Raw genomic sequence first — 22753 nt, forward strand, 5'->3', positions numbered from 1 at the left:
AAATGTAAATCTGGCTCATCTGTATTTATAAAGCTGCAGATTTAACATAATAAAACACTTGGCGATTATGGATGAGCCAGTCAGAGAAGCTGTGGGTGCTCCAGGAGGGAGGGAGGGAAGGAGATATTTCAATCTTCCACATTAAATAAAAAAACAGCTTCGCCCTAAACTGTCCTTGGCAGCTGGCAACAAGGGAGGCAGGAGAGCTGTTTCCCTCAGGCCCTCAAATAGTGCCTGCAGCCAATAATCTACTAGGGAACCTGTGTAACTACTTCCCTGCCCAGCCCCCTCCTAGCCACCCTTTCGATGCCTAGCACTAAGCCTGGAGCCTGGCCCAGGGGGCTACAAAGTCGGTAACTAAGCACCACAGGTAGCCCAGGTTTCAAGGGCAGACAGTCTGAGGGGATCCCTCGAGAAATAAAGTGGCCAAGTGACCTGCGGTGGTCACCTGAGTGAGTGGGCTGTTTTCCTTTATGCAAGACCACTGATTGGCCACCGTCTATTGTGACTGGAGGTCATATACTCCAAGGTCCCAAGAGGGTCTTTGCACTGCTCCGGCTGACCCCAGAACTGGGCTAGCTTCTGGTTCCATGGCCACCAAGGAAAACATCAGGAATGTGGCTCCACTGTGGCCAGGAAAAACAGGCCGTCACTCCAACCTCCTAAGTCACAGCACATACAGGGTGGCACAGTGAAGGGGTAGTAGGTATCTGTCACTCCCCCCCCCCCCCGTCAGGTGGTGGTGTGGATCATCTAGAGACGACAGGAATTCTTGTCCACAGGTGACTGAGCTGTCCCAGCTGCACAAGTGCCCAGTGCCACAGAGCAGGTGGATAGAGAAGTCTGTCACAAGGAAGGGCAGAGGGTGGGTGAGGCGAGCCTCCCTGCCTCTACAGGTGCTCCTGTGTCTCACCTTCTTCAGGCACTGTCCTGAACTCTACTCTGTCATCAGTGGCTGGTAGTGCTGAGGGAATCCTCAAGTCAGCTCTTAGCCATGAGAGCAGGGGATAGACCCTGGTCAGGTGGGGCAGGGACCCCAGAATAGCCGCTCTGAGAATGTCCTTGCTGGAGACCAGAAGTGCCAGGAGAGGTTCTGGTCCCTGGTCCCTTGTATCTCTTAGTCTTGCCTGGAAGCTATACTGGAAAGTTTGAGTGATAAAAAAAAAAAAAGAAGGGGTATCTGAACACGTTATCGGTGAGCAAACTGCACTGACGCCTCACACGTAAAGTCATCTCTATGAAGGACGTCGTAAGTCCTCACAAGAGCAGCTCCAGGGCACCTCATTTCCTAGGACCCCTCCTGCATACAGGAGCCCTCTCCCTGCCCCAAAGATCCTGTCTATGTATCTATAACTTCCTTTCCAAATTTTATCCTCTGTGGCTTGTGACTTCTATCTTATTAGCAACACAAGAAGCCAAAAGTCACTGGCTTGGGTGGCTTTAAGGGTTTATTTTTTAGTTTTCTGCAGCCTCTTCCTGCCCCACCCCCAACCCCCACCACACACACACCTAAGCTCATAGAGAGCTCAGAAAGGCTCTGCTGAACTCAAAGACACCTCCCAAATTTTCCCATATCACTTGCATCCCCCAAGGGTAGATGTCTGAAGGCTAGGTATCTGGGAGGAGACCACTGCAGGTAGCCCCCTGGGGGCCAGGAGGCGAGGCTGGGTTCTCCCTTAGACTACACTTTGGTTTTAGAGGGATACAGGTTCTTTGATACATGGAGAGACCGGGTCCCTGTCCCTTTGAAATGGAGGAGGCTTTATGACAGCTTAATCAGTTGAGTGTGAAGAAAGTAACAACTCTGTGGCTTGTCCCTGGGTCTCACGGAACATTTGCTCTTCAGTCAAAACGGGAACAGTCTCTGACCCCATGTGAACAAGCCAATGAGGAGAGACAGACAGGGAGGTGGGAAAGGATGAGCATCTCATCCAACACTGAGACCCAACACTGTCTGACTGCATCAGCATGTCCCAGCTGAGCCTGGCTGACTCGGCAACCCCAGACAGTAAAAGAAACTAATTACTGTTACTGTTGCAAGCCACTATGCTTTGGGATCTTCTATACAACTGTGCCCTATACTGTGATATATTTAGAAAGACTGTTCTATACATAGGCTTAGCACACAGGGTACATTCTGCTCTTTCCTCCTGTGCCCAGAGCAGACATTACTAATCAATCCCAGCACACTTGCTGAGGCCAAATGCACCTTATAATGTTTTTCAGCAGGAGATCCAGGAGTTCCTACTAAGTGACCAGAGCTGAATAAGTTTGTCACAGGGATCTGAGGTGTCTATGAGCTCAAGTCCAAGATTTTGGACCACAGTGAGGCCATGCTTATTGCTTAGAGACAGCTTCAGGAAAATGCAGATGACATAGTGTCTCTGTTGCCATTGTCAAGACAAACTGAGACTGGACTGGAAGGGACAGCCATCTATATCATACCAACTTACTTATCTCTCAAATAGTTCCATCCTCCACAGTGTTACCCAGAAGCCTTTTGCAATCTTTCCCTATGAGCTCCCACTATGAGCAGGGGACAGGTGGGTATCATCATCAGATTACAGTGGTGACTGCTTCCTGCAGGTAGGACAGTTCAGAGGATGCTGCCTGCTCTCAGGGCATGTAGAAGAACAGCTTCCTCAGGCCTTGCTCCACACAGCTCGCCCTGGCTACAAGAGCCCAAGGCCCTGCAGGCCTCTCAAAGGGATATGGGCCTTACCTAGGTGTCATTGTAAGCAGCTGTGAAAAAGCAACATCCCCTGACTGGAGCCCCAAGACACCCCCTCTGATCTGTAAACTGCATGGAAAGGCTGAACTGCCTGCCTCCAATATGGGGAACCACCCTATATGCAGAAAACTCCTGCTGTAGACTGGGGGAGAACGGAGCAGCCAGGGGGTGGAGGTCAGGGGAGGGAACCGTTGACCTACCTGTTGACAAGCAGGAAGTTAGCCACCAGGAACAGCAGGGAGGGCACAGTGGAGGCAACTGCCAGGTAGCTCTCAAAGTAGTTCTAGAAACACACAAAGAAGGCTGCTTGTCACTCAGGGGTGGTGAGGGCCCGAGGGAGGGCTTCTTTCAAGCCATGGCTAAGTCTACCCCACTCCATATGGTCTCACCCCTATCTCCAACCTGATACTCACTCAGTCATTCAACTAACAGCCTCCAAGGACAACTGTGCTATACTTAGCTGTGCTGAGTGCTGGGGGTCACAGGGTCAACTTTGACATTGTTCTCAGCTCCTGGGAGGCCCACACTTCCAGTGCTCCACTTAGCCAAGCCACAGACTGGATGATGGGAGTGGAGTGCAGAATATAGCTAAAAGGCCCTTGTTGGCCCTTTGACACTATATAGTAACCGGCTTCTCAGACCATGTAGACCAGACCTCAGTGTATGGGAGACTCAGCTCCCAAAAAGCTATTGCAGGTCAAAGCCAGAAGGGTAAATTACCTCTGTGATGAGCCAGGAGAAAGGGCAATCCTCAGGGAGCTGGAGAGGGTTTAAACACACACACACACACACACACACACACACACACACACACACACCACAGCAGGCTGGGACTCAGGGCTACAGACCAGCCTAGTACAAACTGGATGCAACTCTGAAAACCCCAACGGCTGCCCACTTGATTGAATGGGCATTGTCTCTGGGCATACGCATCTTTAAAGTCAACCACAACAAACTAACTGTGGGGAGGAGAACTCAGCGGCCTTCGGTGAGGACGAGGTCCAGGCTTAGATCCTCCAGTACTACAGAGAGGGAGAGGGAGACGGAGACAGAGAGAGACAGAGCGAGAGAGACACAGAGAGAGAGTAGGGAGAGAGGTGCTATAGGGGAAGGAAGAGAGGAAGGGAGAGAGAGGAGGGAGGGAGGAAGGGAGGGAAAGGAGAGAGGGAGGGAGGGAAGGAAGGAGAGAGAGGAGGGAGGGAGGAAGGGAGGGAAAGGATAGAAGAAAAGAGTGGAAAAAGGGAGGGAGTGAAGGAGAAGGAAAGCCAACCAAGGGCTGGCTATCTTGCTTTGGTCATGAACCCCAGACGAGCTTTGAGCTGCAGTAAGGCTTACACACGCTAAGCATTTGCTGTGTAACAAACAGAAGGGATTTAAATGGATTAAGACATTTAACACTAAGCAAAGAAAAGGCAGCATGTGAGTACTGCACTCTGGAGTGCTTAAGAAATAGCAACACACAACCGAGGAAAGAGATCCCAGGAGCCAAGTGCAAAGAAGTGCGTGCGTGCGTGCATGCATGCGTGCGTGTGTGTAAAACCCTCATCTCACCTACTATCGGGATGGAGGAGTCCGAGATGTACACACACACACACACACACACACACACACACACACACACACCTGCACCATCCCAGGAACTTGGTGCATCCCACTGGGAGTAGCAGAAGGAGTGTGAAGGTTTTTTCACAGCTCCAACCCCAGAGAGCTGGGAGAATTTCCTGCTAGGTTCTTACAGTTGCTGCTGCTTGGTTAACCAGAAGAGAGATAAGTTTCACGGAGTTCCAGGGAGGAGGCGGGACCTGCCTTGGAGACAGTGAAAACTGTGTGGGGGTAAGAAAAGGTCCGGGAGTGGTGAGGCTGTGGTCAGGCCTGGACAGAACAAAGATGAGAGACATAAATGTCCCAGGTACCCCCTGGGCTGTAGCACAGACCCTCTGAGGTCCCTTGAAGGCTGCAGCCGGCTTTGTGCTCTTTGGAAGGGGCACCCTGACTGTAAGGTGACAGCCTTGAAATTAAAATGATAATCGCAGCTCATCACCCGTGAGTCTCATTGTCCCTGCCCTGATGGGCTCAGCAGAGCCTGCCCAGGGCTGGGCAGTCAGTCAATTACCTCCTGACACACTGGCTGAGTCCATGTGAGGCCAGGTAGGCCGAGGAGGGACAGAAGAGAGCGAGGGACAAAGGCTAGAGGAGAAGTGGAGACTCTCTGTCCTTGGCAGGCTCCCTCCATCCCCTGACTAGACCTGGAACTGTGGCCTCACTCACACAGGGTAGAGAACCTGGTTTGCTTTTTCCAAGCAGGCTCAGAGTCCCTGGGTATTTTAGGGACAGGGATTTTCCAGGTAACTGAATGTTCTGGTTTGCATACAGCCAAGCTGAAGACTGTGCCTTTTAAAGTTGGGAAGCTTTTTCAGCCCTGACAACTGCAGGAGGTCCTGAGTCCCTTGCCGTTGACTAAGCCCGTTTCTGTACTTTATGAAGGACAAGCCAGTGGGGGAGAACGGACTCAGGCGGGGCCATCAGAAGCAGGGCCTGGAGCTGCAGACAGCGGTATAAAGTGGGCCTGGTACCTCCTGTGCAAATATGGTGTTTGCACTGTGTATGTGTGTGTGTGTGTGTGTGCATGCATGCACAAGGGGAGGGGAAGAGAGGGACAGAGAGGAAAAGAGAGAGAGGGAGAGAATGTGTGAGTGTGTATGTGTGTGTGAGAAAGAGAGAGTGTGTGTGTGCAAGGAGGGAGAGAGAGGGGGAGAGAGTGTGTAAGTGTGTGTGTAAGAGAGGAAGAGAGTGCGTGAGTGTATGTGAGAGGGGGGAGAGAGATGGAGAGAGTGTATGCGTAAGAGAAAGAGGTAGGGAGAGAGAGAGGGAGAGTGTGTATGTGAGTGTATGTGTACTTGTGTCTGTGAGTGTGTATGTCTGTGACGTATGTGTGAGTGTATGTAAATATATATGAGTATATATGTATAAGTATGAGTCTGTGTGTGTGTGTGTGTGTTTAATTTAGCCTCAGCAGAGAGAATCCAGCCAAGCCAAGCTTCTCTGGCCTGTTCTTGCCCTCAGGGGAACGAAGGTCAGCTTGCTGGGAACACTGGTCGCTCCAGTCTCACCTTGTCTCCTCTCAGTGGAAATGCCCTGATTCCAGTGAATGACGCTTGATATATGTGCTTCCCAGGCCCACCAAGCCTGTGCACTGTCTGCTGGGCAGAGGGCCTAGTAACTCTTCCAGAAAGGTGCTAGGGGCAGGAGGTTGAATCAATGCCCCAGAGTGAACTCTGGCCAATGTGAGGTAGGGAATGAAAAGATGCTCACAGATGAAATTGCTGTCTCTTCCCATCCTAACTGCAGTTCTGAAATGTGGGTACGGCTCCCCCGGCTTCTGGAGACACAGTCATGGAGCTGGGTATTAGCCGTATTTGATGCTGAGCTGTGGCCAGCTCTAGGGTCCTGAAGCTTGTGTTCATTCTCTGTGCCAATCTCACTTCTTGTCCTTCACTCTGACTCCCGGCTGAACCCCTACGAAGAGGTGGCTATGTGATGGCAGCTGTGCTTCGCCCAAGCCCTGTAGGGCTGCGTGATGGTACTGCTGTTTATTTATACAGACTCCTGAAGGCCCGAAGGCCAAGTGGGCCTTGTAGGAGAGTGGGTAGAAGATACTGACAGAGCAGAAGGGCCTCACTGTCAGGGGCAGCCCTGCTTATAAATTGAAGGCCTAAAAACAGCCATAAGCCTAAAATCAGCAATAGGCCTGACGTACATGCCTGCTAAACACAAAGTCTTGGGTCTCTGTGGAAAAACACTGAAACAGATGCCTAGAAGCTATTGTAAACAAGCAGCTTTGGTGGAAAATTGCCAGGCTGAATACATAGACCTTGTAGATAGGTAGCCTTGGTAGATAGTACCAACTTAGATAAAGACAAGTGAATCATAGGTGGAGTCACAGTGATCTGTCCCCTGAACATTCATCCAGCTGACACTCTCTTCTGGAAGATATCTGTACTCCCCCTGAACATCTATGCTCCTGCGTCATTCCCTTCCCCACATCCTGCCTTTTTGTGTGAAAAAAGTAAAATTGGCGATTTGATCAGACTATAGACAGATCGCCATTCTTTGCGTTCGCCTGTTTTCCCCCATCTTCTCTTTCAGGTGACCTCCCCGGATCCCTGTTTAATGCCCTGCTGGACAGGACACCTCACCAAGCAGGCTTTTCTATCTTAGCACTTTGGGCCCCAGGCATAAGATCTGAACCTCATGGGACACCCTAGGCTCCCAGTCATGGCTGGGCAGCCACCATCCATGCCAACAGCACCTTCTCTTTTAATCTCTCCTTTGCTGCTATCTCACTGTCACATGCAGTGCAGCACTCACGAGCAGAAGTGCCTCCGTGCCTGACTGCCTTTGGGGATCTTTGGAAGCATAGCGCTGTGGCACAAGAGACACCGTATGGTAGATGCAGAAGGAGAAGCAACCAGGGGCTTCTAGTAGAACCAGTCTGGGTGGCAGCTGGGACAATGAGGGGGAGGAGTGTTCAGAGACATGGGAAGAGGGTGATGTGCAGAGGGGACTCGGCGTGAGGTGATGTCACCTTGTCATGTTCCCTTTGGGAGCCAACCTAGCAGGGGCACCAGACAGCCAGGCCCCTAGGGTGCTAATGTCAGAGGGGGCATCAGTCCTATGTGGAGGGCCCAAACCCAGTGTGAAGTGAGACTTATGCCCACCGTCATCTCCCTGGGCTGCCTGGCTCAGGAAGGACTCGGTAGCAATCTGTGGAGGGGACGACAGCAAAGGCTACCTGGGCATCCATGGTGACTAGAGTGGGCAGATGAAAGCCGTGCAGAACATCGGAACAGTGCAGCTCCCACCCAGCCCTTTGTTCTTACGGCAATCCGTCAGCACAGGCAGGCCTGGGATAGGCCCATTTTTTTACAAATTTGAAGCCCAAGGCTGGGATAAGAGAGATGGCCCAGTGGGTAAATCCCCATATCTTAGTTAGGGTTATTGTTGCTGTTAGCATTCTGTCTCACAGGTACATGGCAACAGCTGGGTATGCTCCTCCCCTGAGTTACCTGGCAACACCCAGGTAGGCCTGGCCCACTATAAAAGGGGATGCTTGCCCCCTCCTCTCTCTCTTGTTCTCTCTTGATCCCCCTGTCTCCTTGCTCCTTCCCTTTTCCCTTCCCCCTCTCTCCACGTGCTCATGGCTGGCCTCTACTTCTCTACTCTCTCTCTGCCTCTAGTACCCTCTTAACTCCCCTCCCCATTCTCTGAATAAACTCTATTCTACACTATACAGTCGTGTGGCTGGTCCCTCACAGGGAAGGGATGCCTCCACATGGGCCCACTGAGACATCCCCTTTCTCCCATACCTCACCACACACCCACAGAACATATTCTCTTTCTGTTTCTCTTTTTATAAACATACCAGTTGCTATGAGAAACACCACCACCATCATGTGGGGGAGGAAAGGGTTAATTCATCTTTCAAGGCCCAGGTCCTACTGCACCACTGAGAGCAGTCACTGACAGAGGCCATAGAGGAACACCGCTTACTGGCTTACTCCTCATGGCTTGTTCAGGGTGCTTTCTTATACCATCCAGAACCACCTACCCAGGGGTCACACTGACTCCAGTGGGCTGGGCCCTGCCAAATCAATCACTAAGAAAAATGTCCCTACGAGCTTGCTTACAGGCAATCTGAGGGAGGCATTTTCTCAGTGGAGATTCCTACAAAACAAAACAAACAAACTCAAAAGACCTGGTACAACCGAAGACCCAAGTAAAACTGGGTCTGAAGCGCATGTCTGTAGCCCTAAGGCTCAGCCAGGGAGACGGGAGATGGAGCCAGGATTCTCATGGTTCAGCTAGCCTGGCATATTCAAAGACAAACAACAAAGATAAAGTGGCCCAAACAAGATGGTGGGCAAGGAGGCTGATACTCAGGGCTGTCCACTGAGGTTCATACTTAACCACGCACGGCGGCTATGTTTCAGAGATTCCCGCCTGATGATGGTGACAGTCCCTTCCCATGTGGGACTTCTGAGGGACACCTGCCATCTTACTCTGTAATCCGCACAAGTTGTATGAGTCCATACTCTGTCATGGCCACAATGTGTTGCCTGCCTCAGTGACACTGAGAAGGTTAGGCTGACTCCATGACAGGCTTCAAAAGTTAGTTCAGGAGACTAGGCCTAAATCTGTCTCCAAGAACTGGGCAAGTTCTGCCCTCAGAGGCTGCCCCGCCACCTGGCCTGAGGCAATGGATCAGCAACAGTTCCCAGACCTCCCCAGCAAGTTTCCAGCCCCCCACAACCTGTAATGGAATGTCTGTAGAGATGGACCAAGAAGATCATAAGGACACCTGCCCCTGTATTCCCTAATGTTCTTTAAATCAGGCCTGCGAGCTCACTTGGTTGTCTGTCTATCTTGGTAATGGGGAGACCCCAGCATGCTGGCTTCTGCAGAATAAAACACTCTTTGCGGTTACATACTATTTGAGTCCAGGGTGTCATTCTTTGGCAAATCATGGCCGCTTACAAGACAAGCCTTTCAAGAGGTTCTTGCAGCCTATCTATGCAAGCCACGCTTCTTCCTGTAGAGACCATCACATTCTTCTGCCCCAAGGCAGCAAATGTTGGGGTTCGATACCTCTCCCCTCTGTCTGCACAGTGACCAGGAATGTGGGCATTGACTCTCCCCATACTCTGGGCATTTACACAGGCTAAGGGCTCTGTACATTATTAAAAAGAAAACTCTTGCCTCGACTGGCCCCAGGGGATGGATGGACGTGGTCAGTGGTTAAGCAGAGATCATTTTCAAGAGGACAGACGGGCTGTGGTGTGGCTCGGTGGCAGAGTGTATGCCTGGCATACGTGAGACCCTACGCTCTGTGCCCAGCACCACAAAACCATGCTGGACTGAAGATAGCATGATGAGCAATAGTGGGCAGATTTCCAACCTTCTTCTCGATGGCATCAGTGTCCTCAAAACCTCCCAGGTAGGTGTGGGATAGACCACCGACTATGGACAGAGCCTGGCTGAGGGGTAGCTGGTACCAGTAGCCTCCCAATGGCCCATGAGTGTGGACAGGCCACTCCTGGCCAGGGCAGGGGGTACTTGCTTCACTAGCAGTGTGATAAGGAAAACCATTTTCATCTGCTGTCCTCCAGTGTGAAAACTAGGAACCAGAGGACCACTCTTCAAATGAAATTCAAAAGTCTAGCGGAGCCAGCTGGCCAGATGTGAGGCCATTTTCCAGCAGAGAACTTCCTCCAGCCGCCTCACTGAGAGGCCCCGTGCTAAGCTGCTCTTCTGGAAGAATCTGATTCTGGGCTCAGGGTCCAGGTAAGAAGGTTTCTCTGGGCACGGAGCCCCTGAAATGAGCCCGTTTATCTCTGGCAGGCCTTGGGTAAAATTCTCTCCTCGGAATGCCATTTGGGCCCTTTGATATAAGCAGAGTCCATTAGTCACGAGCCTCAGCAGCCTCGGCATCTGAAGCTACTGTCACTGAGCAGTTCTGTGTGGCCCCCACCGCCAGTCTGCAGTGGAGGAGGCAGCTGGGCTCCCACAGCGTACGGAAAGTGATTCCAGCCCGGGGATGGTAGCTCAGGGCGGCAGAGCGTTACCTGGATCACAGGGCCATGAAATTAGCAGCAGTGAGCGGGCTGCAGCCAAGAACGATTGGCCATGCAGGCTCCTGCCTTCAGCTGTCTGGCTCCACGGCCTGGGATGCTAAGGATATACCCTCATCCTGGAACAGTCCTCTCCTATCTGAACAAAGTGAGAAGTAGACAGGGAAGACAATGGCTTCCTGGGCTCCTGAGGTTCCATGGAGGAGACATGGGCCTGGGACATGGGGAAGCTTGGAGACTGTGCCACTTCCAAGTGGGTGGAGGGCACTGGGGGGTCCAAAGGGGAGAACAAGCTTGAGTTGGAATCAGATAGGGAAACCTCAAAAAACTGCAGCCAGCCATATGTCACCATAGGTCCCTAAGGATGGGGAACTCCCATCGAAAGGTTCCCTCAGCCCTCAGTCCCTTGACTCCTTGGGCTATCTTGGGCTAAAGATACTTTCCCTGTCTGCATAGAGGCAGGAGCACTCCTTCTTCCTTCCCCACCATAAGGGAGCACTCCTTTTCACCTTCCCGCCAGAAGGAAAGCACTGCCTCTCCTCCCTCTGCTGCTGAGCCATTGCACAAGACTGCCTGACTGGCAATTTCTGTTTCCTTCGGGGCTGGCTGGCTCTTTCTTCTCTGTGGGTCAAGAGCTTAAAAAAAAAAAAAAAGTACTTTGACCTCACTTCCCTTCCTCCCACCAGGTCCTTACTTCCTTTCCCATAGGACTCCTAGAAAGCCTTGTCTCTGCCCTCCCTGTAGGGAGCTCTGCATGCCTTCTTCCCAGCATGCCCTGGGAAACTGTTCCTGCATCTGGTCCCAGAGTCCCCACAGCTAGGTCATCTCTAACCTCGTGCTCCTGGTATCATCGGTCACACCTTCCACAGTGGGTCCAGGAGCCCTGCCCCAACCCTCGGGTAGCCTTAAAGCCCTGAGGTGAGCCCTGATTTGGAGCCTTGGGTCTGGCTAAAATGAAGGGAGGGGAGCCCTGTATCCAAGGCACGGGGCACACACTAAAAGGCTGTGCATACAAGGTGGGGGAGGCGAAGACAGACCCAGGGATGCCAAGGGTCCAAAGTCCCCAGAGGCTGCAAGATGTCAGGATTGCTCTTCCCTGGAGCCTGGGCTCTAGCCTCCCAGTTTGACAGGCTGTGAAGTTGGAGAGAAACACCTGCCCCATCTTTTGACATCCACACATACCTCCCAACCCTGTACAACCTGATTTGTGCCCAGGCCTGTAACACCAACACAGGCTGGCTAGAGGCAGTCTGAGGGCCAAGGGTGGACCCCAGCCTTCTGTAAACACAGGGATGTGGTCCCTCCTGTCACTCCTGCCTGAGATGCTAGCTTTACTGAGTATCCTGGGGTCCGGGAAGCCTGAACTATTTGATCTCTGGGCCCCACAGGATGATTTTACAGGCCAGCCCGGTCTCATCTCATTTTACACATATATATACATGGATGGTATGTGTTCTTATGGGTGTGTACACACATGTGTGCATTTGTGGGTGTGAAGGTCAGAGGTCGAGGCCAGGTGTCCATTTTAGTTTTGAGTCAGGGTCTCCCACTGAACCTGGAGCTCCCAGGTTTGGCTAGATTGGCTGGCAAGCACCACGGATTCTCTCATCTCGACCCCTCAAGGCTGCAGCTACACACATCCTGCTCAAGTTGGCTTGTTGGTGTGGGTGCTGGGACTCTGGCCTCAGGTCCTCCAGAGGTCTCTCCAGCCCTCTTCACTCTTTGTTTGTTGGTTTGTTTTTTGTTTTTCAAAACAAGGTTTCTCTGTGTAGCCCTGGCTTTCCTGGAATTCACTCTGTAGACTAGGCTGGCCTTGAACTCAGAGATCCTTCTGCCTCTGAGAGTGCTCGGATTAAAGGCGTGCACCACTGCTGTCTGGCTAATTTCTTCACTCTTAAAGATGGACATGAAGTTCCTATTCACTAATAAGGTTGAACACAGAAACCAAGGCTGCCTTTCCCAAACGGTGGTCCTCCTGCCTCAGGAGGAGGAATAGAACAGCAGTGTTCTTTCTACCCACTCCACCCCTGCCAAGCTTTCTCTAGGCCCCAGTAGGACAAGCCAACATCTCTCCTGTTCCTCTTTCTATTCCTCCTGCACCGGAAACAGCCAGCCAAACAGTGGCTTTGGGGGTGGGGGTGGGCACAGAAGGGAGGACCAGAGAAAAAGGAGCCTGAGAAACACACACACACACACACACACACACACACACACACACACACACCAGAGACAGTCACCATGAATGTCCAAGTTTGCCTGTCTCTCTTCCTCCTAAGCCGTGGGGACACAGGAAGGTGGCCTTTTTAGAAAATCTTTATAACCCATTGAGGCCTGTCTGCACAGGGCAGCTTCTATAGACCCTGGGTGGGGCCCGTGTATCAGTGAGGGACAAGGGTTATGTCTGAGACACGGCTGTTCAGAGCCTCTCTGCCAGTCCTGCCAGGTGCTTCCTCCTACACTTACGGTGCTTCCATTGTGGCAACAAACTTCTCTGAAGATTCATGTACAGTTAAAGCTACAGTTGTGACTGGATTCAGGTGCACACACACACTCATATGCAGACACACATACACTCATACACAGCACACACACACACAATACTCATACACAGACACATACTCATACAGACACATACACACACACACTCATACTCACACAGACATACTCACTCACACATAGACACATAAAGACACACTCACACACAGACACATAGGCTTACATATACACACACACACTCACACAGAAACATATACACACATACAGAAACACCCAAGACATACATACAGACACACACACTCAGACACACACACACACAGACACATACACTCACACAGACACACACAAGACATACACAGACACACATACTCAGATAGACTCACAGACACACAGACACACACACACACACATAAACTCACACACCCACACGGACACACATAGACTCACACACAGACACACACATTTACACACCACTGACAGTCTAATGGAAACCTAGACCCTCCACTGTCCCTGCAGAACTTTCTCAGCCAAAGACTGCCCTTAAGAAAAGTACTTTGGGGGCTGGAGAGATGGCTCAGTGGTTAAGAACACTGGCTGCTCTTCTAGAGGTCTTGAGTTCAATTCCCAGCAACCACATGGTGGCTCACAACCATCTGTAATGGGGCTGATGCCCTCTTCTGGTGTGTCTGAAGACAACAACAATGTACTCATATATATGTATATGTATATGTATATATGTGTGTATGTGTGTATGTATATATAAAACAAATAAATCTTTAAAAAGAAAAGTGCTTGGAGTTTGTGCAAAGCCTCTAACGAGCTTTGCTCTCAGCTTACTCACATCAACCAACCACATTAGAAAGACGGCCATGGCCCAGGCTCCCTTCTATCATGCTGGGGAGACTGTCTCTAGAGTCTAAAGATACATGCACAAAGAAATAACATTGAGGATGGAAGATGGACAAAGAGAGGTAGGGGGCAGGGAGGGGTGGAGGGGCCTGGGTGGCCGTACAGGTGAGGCAGGGATGGTGAGCAGCTGGGAGGAGATGAAGAAGGAGGGAGAGCTGCAGAGGGGGCCAGAGACTGACAGCTTCATGTGAGAGCTGGAACAAAGGGGGGGCGGGGATCCCAGGTGTCACATGCCAGGAACCACATGCTGGCTGGACTGTGGTTAGCAGCAGAGAGGAGACGGGGGAACTTAAAAAATGACTGAGTTTTGGTTCTGGATTTTTATAGATGGCTTATAGCAGCCATCCACACAGACCAAGCAATGGGTAACTGGAATGGAGCCAGGCAGCTGACCCTTATGCGGGATGGCCACCTACCCACCCTCTATGGCAGATAGCTAGAGTCCCTTGCAGCCTACTGACCACTGCTATCTCCTCTTGAGGAGTAGCCGGGCTCAGGCAAGTGCCTCAGTTCACTTTGGAGTTTGCGAAGGGTAAGGGATAGTATCACCATTTAGAACCTGACTTTTTAAAAGTACATGATCAAACAGACTATCCCTCTTCCATTTGGGAAGAAATCCATGTCAAGAAATCTGCCTGTCTCTAAGATACTAGTGTCCCTATACTGGGAACAGTCTTCCAGGCAGGTCTGGTCCCCCTGACAACTGGCCATGTCTGCACCTTGGGAGGCGAGTCTGCAGGATAGGGCCAGGTACCCTACCTAACACTGATGTGGGCTGTAACCTATGCATCTGAGCAGCTACCAGCAGGCTCCTCACACACCCCACCCCTTCTGTGAGCAGATAACACATGGTCCTCACACCATACAATGGCAGGAGGCATCTGTTATTACATTATAGGCCTGTAACAGTCTAGGAAGCAATGGGATGGCTCTAGGCCAGAGTTCTATCTTACTCTATTTTCTTTTTGCCACCTGCCTTTCTTACTGTGGTGGTTTGAATATGCTTGGCCCAGGGAGTGGCACTATTAGGAGGTGTGGCCTTGCTGGAGGAAGTGTGTCACTATGGGCATGGGATTTAAGACTCTCTCCTAGCTGCCTGGAAGCCAGTCTTTTCCTGTTTGCCTTCTGAACAATATGTAGAACTCTCAGCTCCTTGCTCACCATGCCTGCCTGGATGCTGCCATGCTTCATGCCATGATGATAATGGACTGAACCTCAGAAGCTGTAAGCCAGCCCCAATGAAATGTTGTCCTTTATAAGAGTTGCCTTGGTCATGGTGTCTGTTCACAGCAGTAAAACTCTAACTAAGACACTTACCAATGTACCATTTTCTGGGGTCTTCTCCTCTGGCCTCCCTCTTTTTCCCTTTAATGTTTTTTTTTTTTAAGTATCTATATTGAGAGAGAGACAGAGAGAGAGAGAGAGAGAGACAGAGAGACAGAGAGACAGAGACAGAGACAGAGACAGAGAGAGACAGAGAGTCAGAGAAAGCCACATGCAATCCTGGTATCCACAGAAGCCAGAAGAAGGCATTGGATTCCCTGGAACTGGACTTACAGATAGTTGTAAGACACCACATGAGTGCTGGGAATTGAACTTGGGTCTTCCTCTATAAGAGTACCAAGTGTTCTTAACCTCTGAGCTGTCTCTCCATCAGGTCCAACAACATAATCCTGCTTCTGTTAATTTAATACACACCCCCAGCAGGCTAAGTATCATCTCCACTCCCCAAAGTCCCCAAGGACACTGGCCCAGGGTCAAATCCAAGGGCAGACTGTGTCCATCCTGCCTGGCACACATCACTATATGCCGCCCTCCACACCTGCACACAGAGGGGCTTTACTTGCTCAATGGCTTAGCTCACATTTTACTGGGGTTCAAACCTAGGACCTCTCACACAGTAGGACCTCTCACACAGTAGGACCCCTCATACACTAGGACCTCTCACACACTAGGACCTCTCACACACTAAGGCAAATGTCCTATCACTGCGTCCACTCCCCAGCCCTTCTTTTGCTTATTCTTTTAAGACAGGGTCTCACTAAGTTACCCAGACTGGCCTTGAACTTGCCTCTGCCTCCTGAGTACCTGGCACACATAGGCCTAACCAGCCAAGCGAGGCTGGAGGGGTTGTTACATTTTTGCGCATAGACAGCACTTCGCGGAAGTGCAGCTTTGTTGTGAACATTGGTTTTGCATGTGAAGTGAATATTATGGTCAAAAAGAAGTGGAGACATTTAAAAATGCTGACATGAAGGGCAGGGGAGTTAAAAGCGGAGATGACATACAGTATCCTCGGCTTAGCCCCAGGTGTCACGTATGTGTTACTGGGAGTAACTTCCTGTGTCCGCTCAGTCTGGGTGAGTTCCCTACAGAGTTGCTGCACGTCAGTGACAAAAGACCAGGTGATGCTCATGAAGGCTCTGCCTGGTATAGGATGCCTGCTAAACACCACAGAACCAGTGGCCAACTCAGTGCCCTCGGGCAAAGGCTCAGGAAAGGCTGCCACTATGGTCTGCTTCAGTGAAGGCCTCAGGACACATGTGGTAAAAATGTCAGGCCTTCTTCCTCATGGTTTCAGAGCACCATGTACACGCCAGGGGCTCAGAGACCTAGGGCACAGAGCCTGTCACATCCTTGTCACACAGCAGATGGTAAGGCCCAGGAGGCAGCACGGGCCCTGCTTTCTCCCTCATACAGAGAACCAATGATACAAACTTTTCTCCCTTCTTCAGAAAGGGGAGGTTCCTGGGCCTGTCCAAGCTTCACAGAGGTTCATAGAAGGCAAGAGGCCAAGGGGCCCCTTCCTTTCTCATGGCTTCCTATGATCTTGCTTTTGTTCCCCTCAGACAGACGACACCTATCCTGAGGCCCCATAGGCCATCCTTAAGCCCTGGAAACAGGAAGAGGAGTATATGGCCCTCTTCCTAGCCACACTTCGTAGGCTCCTCAGTCCCATCGATGGTGAGCACTGGTGAGACAGGGTTAAGAGATCTGAGACCATCTCTGGCTGACATGTAGCTTAGAGACAACGAAGATATACTGAAGAATCAACTAAGCTCAATGCACTTACATTAGTCAAGCCTTCCCCAGCCCCCAGCCTCCAGCCCCCGGCCCCCAGCCTCCAGCTTCCAGCCCCCGGTACCCAGCCCCGACCCCAGCCTCCTTGCTATGTAAGGGTCAGGACTCCCAGGCTCTCTACTGTAGCAGAGGTCATTCCTTGGACTTCCAGGTAGGATTGCTCTAGTTCTCCAAGCAGAAGAGGTTTGCTTGCCACTCACAACCAGGTTTGGCAACTTGACTTTCACTGGAGGGAGTTAGTTCTTTGAGGAGGCTCCCTGCCGTCTCTGGCTCCATAGCATAGCCTATTTAATGATAATTGCTTTTGCCCCACTAAGTGCAGTTTGACTTTGATCTTGGTTCTTCCCTGGCTACAGAGTTGTGCATGTGTGTGCGCAAATGAGTCAGAACTGGGTGGGTGGGTAGTTTGTAGCAACTCCCTGGGTGACTCCACTGTGGTGAGACAGGGACCGTCAGGACACTGTGATTTTGGCAGTGGCTCTAGCCTGGTCTAAATCTCAGTTCTGTCACTTTCTAGCAAATGACCTTGGGCTGGTGGCCTCAAACCTGGGAGTCTCAGTTTTCCCATCTAGAAATTGGGGACAAAACACTAATTCATCAGGGTATTCTATGGATGATGGGTGGTAAGTCACGGTGTGGGTGGGTTCAAGCAGCATGATGGGGACTCAGTAACAGTCAGCAGATCTCCAACAAGCCTTCTGCTAACCCGTCCTCCAGTTCCTCTTTTTGAAGTCAGTTCATCCTGGTTCCTTTTAACCCTGGAGTGGAGTGCCTGTCTTTAATTATATGGGCAGCTCCAGTGTGGTACTATCCTGTAGCTAGGCAGTTGGAGCAGGACCAGTAGGTTGTAAATATGGAATGGGAACCCCCACACACCTGCTGAACCAGGTAAACTTGGCCTTCCCTAGGAAGAAGACTCATTTAACATCTATACCAACTCATCTGAAAGGTGGGCTGGCCACAGTGATCCCAGTCTGTCCCTCCCTTAGATCGGGATAAACACTCCTCCTAGACCACGTGATTGATTACCCATGCCAGACATCCTTGTGACATATTACCACATGCCTAGCATCAAGCAGACATTTCCCAGTGTACTTCCTGAGGGCTGACAGTGCAGGGAGAAGGCGTACTCCCGGGCATCTGGATCCTACATCCCTTGCTGTCTAGGGAGGCTGGGCCAGGCTCACCCAAGCTTGGCTCGACACTCTGGGCTTCAAGGGGAGACCTTGATGGAAAGCACTGGTACTCTGAGGACACAGAGGTAAACCTGTGACCTAGAGAGAGCCTGGAGGTTCTCAGGGAACAGCCACGGAACTGAGCCATTGCTCTCCCATCTGGGGCAGGGGGGACTGAGTTTGCTGTTCTTGGCCTAGGAGAGACCATCTAGGCTGCCACAGGAGCTGAAAGCAGCAAGGAGTCCTCCCAGCAGGAAAGACCACCCATACCACACACATACACACACACAATATCACACACACACACACACACAATATCACACACACACACACACACACACACCACACACATATACACCACACACATACACACCACCCACAATACCACACACACACACCAGACACAACACCACCCACACACACCACCCACAACACCACATATACATACACACCACCCATAGCACTACACACAAAGTCTCACACACACACATACACACGGATACATACACACAGTCAGACACACACAGAGACACACAGTCACACACAGGTAGACACACACACACACACAGCCTCAGACACAGTGGTAAGGATGCTAATAAAGGTCACCGTCAGTCTGGGACCAGGGGTGGAGCCCAAGGGCAGGGCTCTGGTCCCTTGGGCTTCCAAGTCAAGTGAGAAGGCAGCCTGGCCGCAGCCCACAGCAGCCTCCCACACAACCCTCTCAGGGGTGCGTCCAGTCTGTGATCATCCACCCACTCACATTTCCCAGTGCCATTCTCTCCAGCCCTGCCTTGCTGTGTGATCTTGGGCAGGTTGCTTAACCTCTCAGAGCTTCTGGCTTTCTGTCTCCATAAGAGGTTACTCAGATCTTTCAGGGCTGTAAGAGAAAGTCTGTGTCACCCTGGATCGTCTGGTGGGTCTAGGAAACCAGAACCCACAACGCATCACTCCCCTGCCACCTCCCACCCCGACCTACCCTTTCATAGCAATTGGTCTATTGGTGCTCTGATGGTTTGGTTCAGGGTGGATGCCCCAAACTCCCCCAACCCCACCCTCCACCCCATTGGCTTAATCCGAGATTCTCATTCTCGAGAACAAAGAGGGCAGAGAAGGCAGTAAGCTTTCTAAATCATCTCCAGACCTGCTGTAGGCAGAAGGAAATGAACCCAGGTTGGGAGATTGCCCGAAGGAAGGGGAAAGGCTGTCAACTTTCCTATCGGGCCAGATTCTTCCATCCTAGCAACATGCTGGAGGAAGTCTGAAGAGGAACAGGCTGTCTGCCCTCCTCTCTCAGTGGCCCTCAGGACACAGGGTGGAGCGGGGCCATCAGCAAGACGAGGGAGAGAGCAGGGGGGAGATAGGTAGCAACGGGTGCCACAGACGAGGAGGCAAAGAAAAACGGCCCCATCAAATGCAGAGAGGCCCGCGGCATGCTTGCTTCCCCAGCCTGGCCCATGAATCGAGGGGTGACAGGTCTCTCATCTCTGATGCCAAGAGCCAGGAGCTTCGGGCAGCAGGCAGGTACTATGCCTGCACCTGCCAGTGCTTGAGAGCGGCAATAAAGTATCCTAGCAGGACCTGGAACGCTAAGTGCTTGCAGCTGGGAAGGGCTGCTAGTACCCTGGCCCTTCTCTGGCAGACAGGCCTGACAATGGTCGGAGGCGGGTGGGACAGGTGTACATATAGCCTAGACCTGGCCTGGGGAGGCAGACAGATGGACGGACAGGCAGAGAAGTTCTGGAGAAAGGACTGTCAGTCCCAGAGGCCTGAAGAAAGCTGGATGGCTTGTGTCCTTAGTCCATAAAAGAATGAGACCAGTCCCAAAGGATGCCGGAGAGGCTGCTTACACAATGCCTGGGACAGTGGGGCCGGGCCTTATCATGTGACATATAACAATGGACCTCATGGTAACAGCCACGCTGGGACAACAAAATGGCCAGTATATACACAAGGAAAACAGAGAGAGTGCAGGGTCCAAAGGCTGTGTTCAGGGGGAGCTTCCTGAAGTTCACCACGCCCATCAGCCACCCATGTGAATAAGTAAGCCCTAACTCCAGGATCGGGGAGGAATAGGGCCTTTCTCCAACACAGTCTCAGGCTGCTCCTGGTCCCACAGTCCCACAGTGGGGCAGTGGCACTCTAAGTCACATCGGTCTGTCCCCGGGGCTCTTCAGGTGCACATATGCAGTCTCTGGAGTTACCTATAAATCCACAGGCATGCAGAAACAGCTCCCAGGTGTCAGGACGATATGGGAGGGGTGAGGGATATGCAGTGGTCAAGTGAAACCTTAGAAACCAATGTCCTTAGATTTCAGCTAAATCAATCAGAATCCCTGGGCTTGGTGCCATGGGTAGTTCTGGAAGTGAATGATTCTGGCACGTGTGAAGTGGGGACCTGGAATGATGCTCACAGGTATCGGTCACCATGTGGCTTTCCCCACCCAAAACTAAGTCATGTTCTGGAGAGCTAGTCAAGGACTCTGAGGGGCTTCCAAAGAAAGAGAAGCGAGCCACCTCTGGGGTCACTGGAGGATCGGCTGAGGTCTGCTAGGTCATCCCTTCTTGTCCCTGAGGGACCCAAGGAAGAGGAAGGCATAGCCTAACGGTATCAGCCTCCTGTGCTTACATGTGCTTACAAGCTGGCTCTGTACCCAAGCCACTGAAGAGCCACTCTTGACAGATCCCTTTACCAGGTGCATTCGGGATCCTTTGAACCCTCCTCCTGTACTAGGTGTTTACCTTGGCCTCTACGATGGCGATGGCGTGGCTCTCCTTAGGGCTGACAGACACGCCATGGCCATGGCCCTCATGGAGGGAAGGTTGCCATGGTGACCTATGGATGCTCTGTATCCTCAGAACAGGAGAAGAAAACAAAGGACTCTGAAGTCAGTACCTGGGGAGATTCCTGCTCACCCTTCTAATCCACCTGCTCCAGACCACAGTGACCCGAGTATGTCCCCTGCTCCCCCTGGGTTATAGTTGGCATATGGTCTGAGTGTGCCCCAAACTTTCCTATACAGAAATACACTCCCCACGGGGATGGGTTAAGAGGATGGAAACTGAATCCAGCTATGACGTCTAGAGGGCATGATGGTTAGTCATGGGGTGGAGCCTCCCCCAGCTCCAGCCCCAGTTGAATCCTGGTAGCTTTATGAGAAGGCAGAGGGGACCAGACCCACATATACACATCTTTATCTTCCCTCATCACAAGATGCCTTGTGCCACCTGAAAGATGCCACTAACAAGAAAGCCATCACCAGACACAGCCTCTCAACCTAGAGCCATAACCAAGAGCCAAAATAATCTTCTGTTCTTCAGAACGATCATCCCCTACCTGACCTATGGGACTTTTCTTCCAGCCACGGTAAATAGACCAGTATGCTCTGTCTCCCCTAGCTATTGGGCATTGGGCCTCCACTATAGCAAGGATGTTATAAAACTATGCTTAATGACTAAATTTGACTCTCTCTCTCTCTCTCTCTCTCTCTCTCTCTCTCTCTCTCCCTCTCGTGTGTGTGTGTGTGTGTGCGCGTGCGTGTGCGCGCAGGGCATATTAACATGTAAAGTCTTGGTTTTAAGTGCTAGGACACACAGAAAGACTACATTTCCCAGTCTTCTCTGTAGCTGATAGAGTCACATGATTGACTTTGAACCAATAGGATGTTAAGAGAGGGAAGTACACCTTCTAGGAAGTATTCTTACAAGCAACAGGCATTCCCTTCTTTCTCTCTCCCTAAAGATACAATGTCTGGAGCTTCAACAGCCATCTTGGACTATGAGGTGACCCTGGACAGGAGAATTACATGTGTCAAAGCAACCCACCTGCCTGAAGTTGAATGTGACAGAAAAATGTCCTCCCCTTCTCTTAGCTACTGCTGTTTGGAACTTTCTGTGAGTTCACAGCTGCCTTAATGCTGTAAGAGTTACACCTTCAAATTGCTGGGGACAAGGATCTTGTGTTCTTACATGCACCGCCACACAATGTAGAGAACCATCATGCCCACTCTCCTCCCACAGACATCAGCAGGCAAACTGAAGTATGGACTGGGTCTGCCCATCTCCATCCACGCCTCAGGAGGCATGAGACAAGGCCTTAGGTACCACACAATGCGGGGTCTAAGACCCAGCGGATTCTTTTTACTGTGTGCACATAAGCTCTGCATCAACACTCAGAGTCTGAGCATGGAAATGGCCTCCCTTGAGTACCTCTAAGGATGGCCTGGCTCTGGACTGCCTGCTCCCCTCTCCCTTGTGAGGGAAACAACCCTTACCAAGATGTCTGCGTCCTCAGGGTCCTTCCCAGACGCTGGGCTGGAGCAGTTTCGGAGTTTAAATGCCCAGTACTCCTTGGCAGTGACAAAAAAGTTCCAGGGCAGTAGGCCCCCAATTCCCAGGCTGAAGAAGATGATATAGGCACCATTGAAGCGGTCCTCTGGCCTCTGCAGGCCTGGGGCTGGGTAGTCTAGTAGTTTCCCCAGTAGGGCTTCCTGGTCAGGTTCGTGATTGTTGCTCGGGGCTCTGTAGACAGCATTTGAGCTGTGGTATACATGGTCCTCAGAGGCAAAGGCCACTGTGAGGGCAGAGAGAGACACAGAGAGGGCAGGTGAGTGAGTGTGCATCGAGACTGGGGACATCTCTCATCCATGCTGGGTCTACCCTGCCCCCAAAGTCTGGCTGGGGAGCTTCCAGTCTTGGGATCAGGAAGAAAGACAAAAATCAAGTTAGAAGAACAG

General features: G+C 51.4%; 1 protein-coding gene across 1 annotated transcript in view; it reads right to left on the reverse strand.

Moving 5' to 3' along the window:
- Nucleotides 1-22753, reverse strand: part of Slc29a3 (solute carrier family 29 member 3) — a 37574-nt gene that overhangs the window by 12912 nt on the left and 1909 nt on the right. The window contains exons 2-3 of the mRNA XM_028776812.1: nt 22292-22590; nt 2932-3014 (exon numbers count right to left, since the gene is read on the reverse strand). Of these exons, the coding sequence (XP_028632645.1) occupies nt 2932-3014; nt 22292-22590 (382 nt within the window). The remainder of the gene's footprint in view (nt 1-2931; nt 3015-22291; nt 22591-22753) is intronic.

This window comes from Grammomys surdaster, unplaced genomic scaffold (assembly GCF_004785775.1).
Source record: "Grammomys surdaster isolate TR1022 unplaced genomic scaffold, NIH_TR_1.0 273, whole genome shotgun sequence".
In the NCBI taxonomy this organism is placed as follows: Eukaryota; Metazoa; Chordata; class Mammalia; order Rodentia; family Muridae; genus Grammomys; species Grammomys surdaster.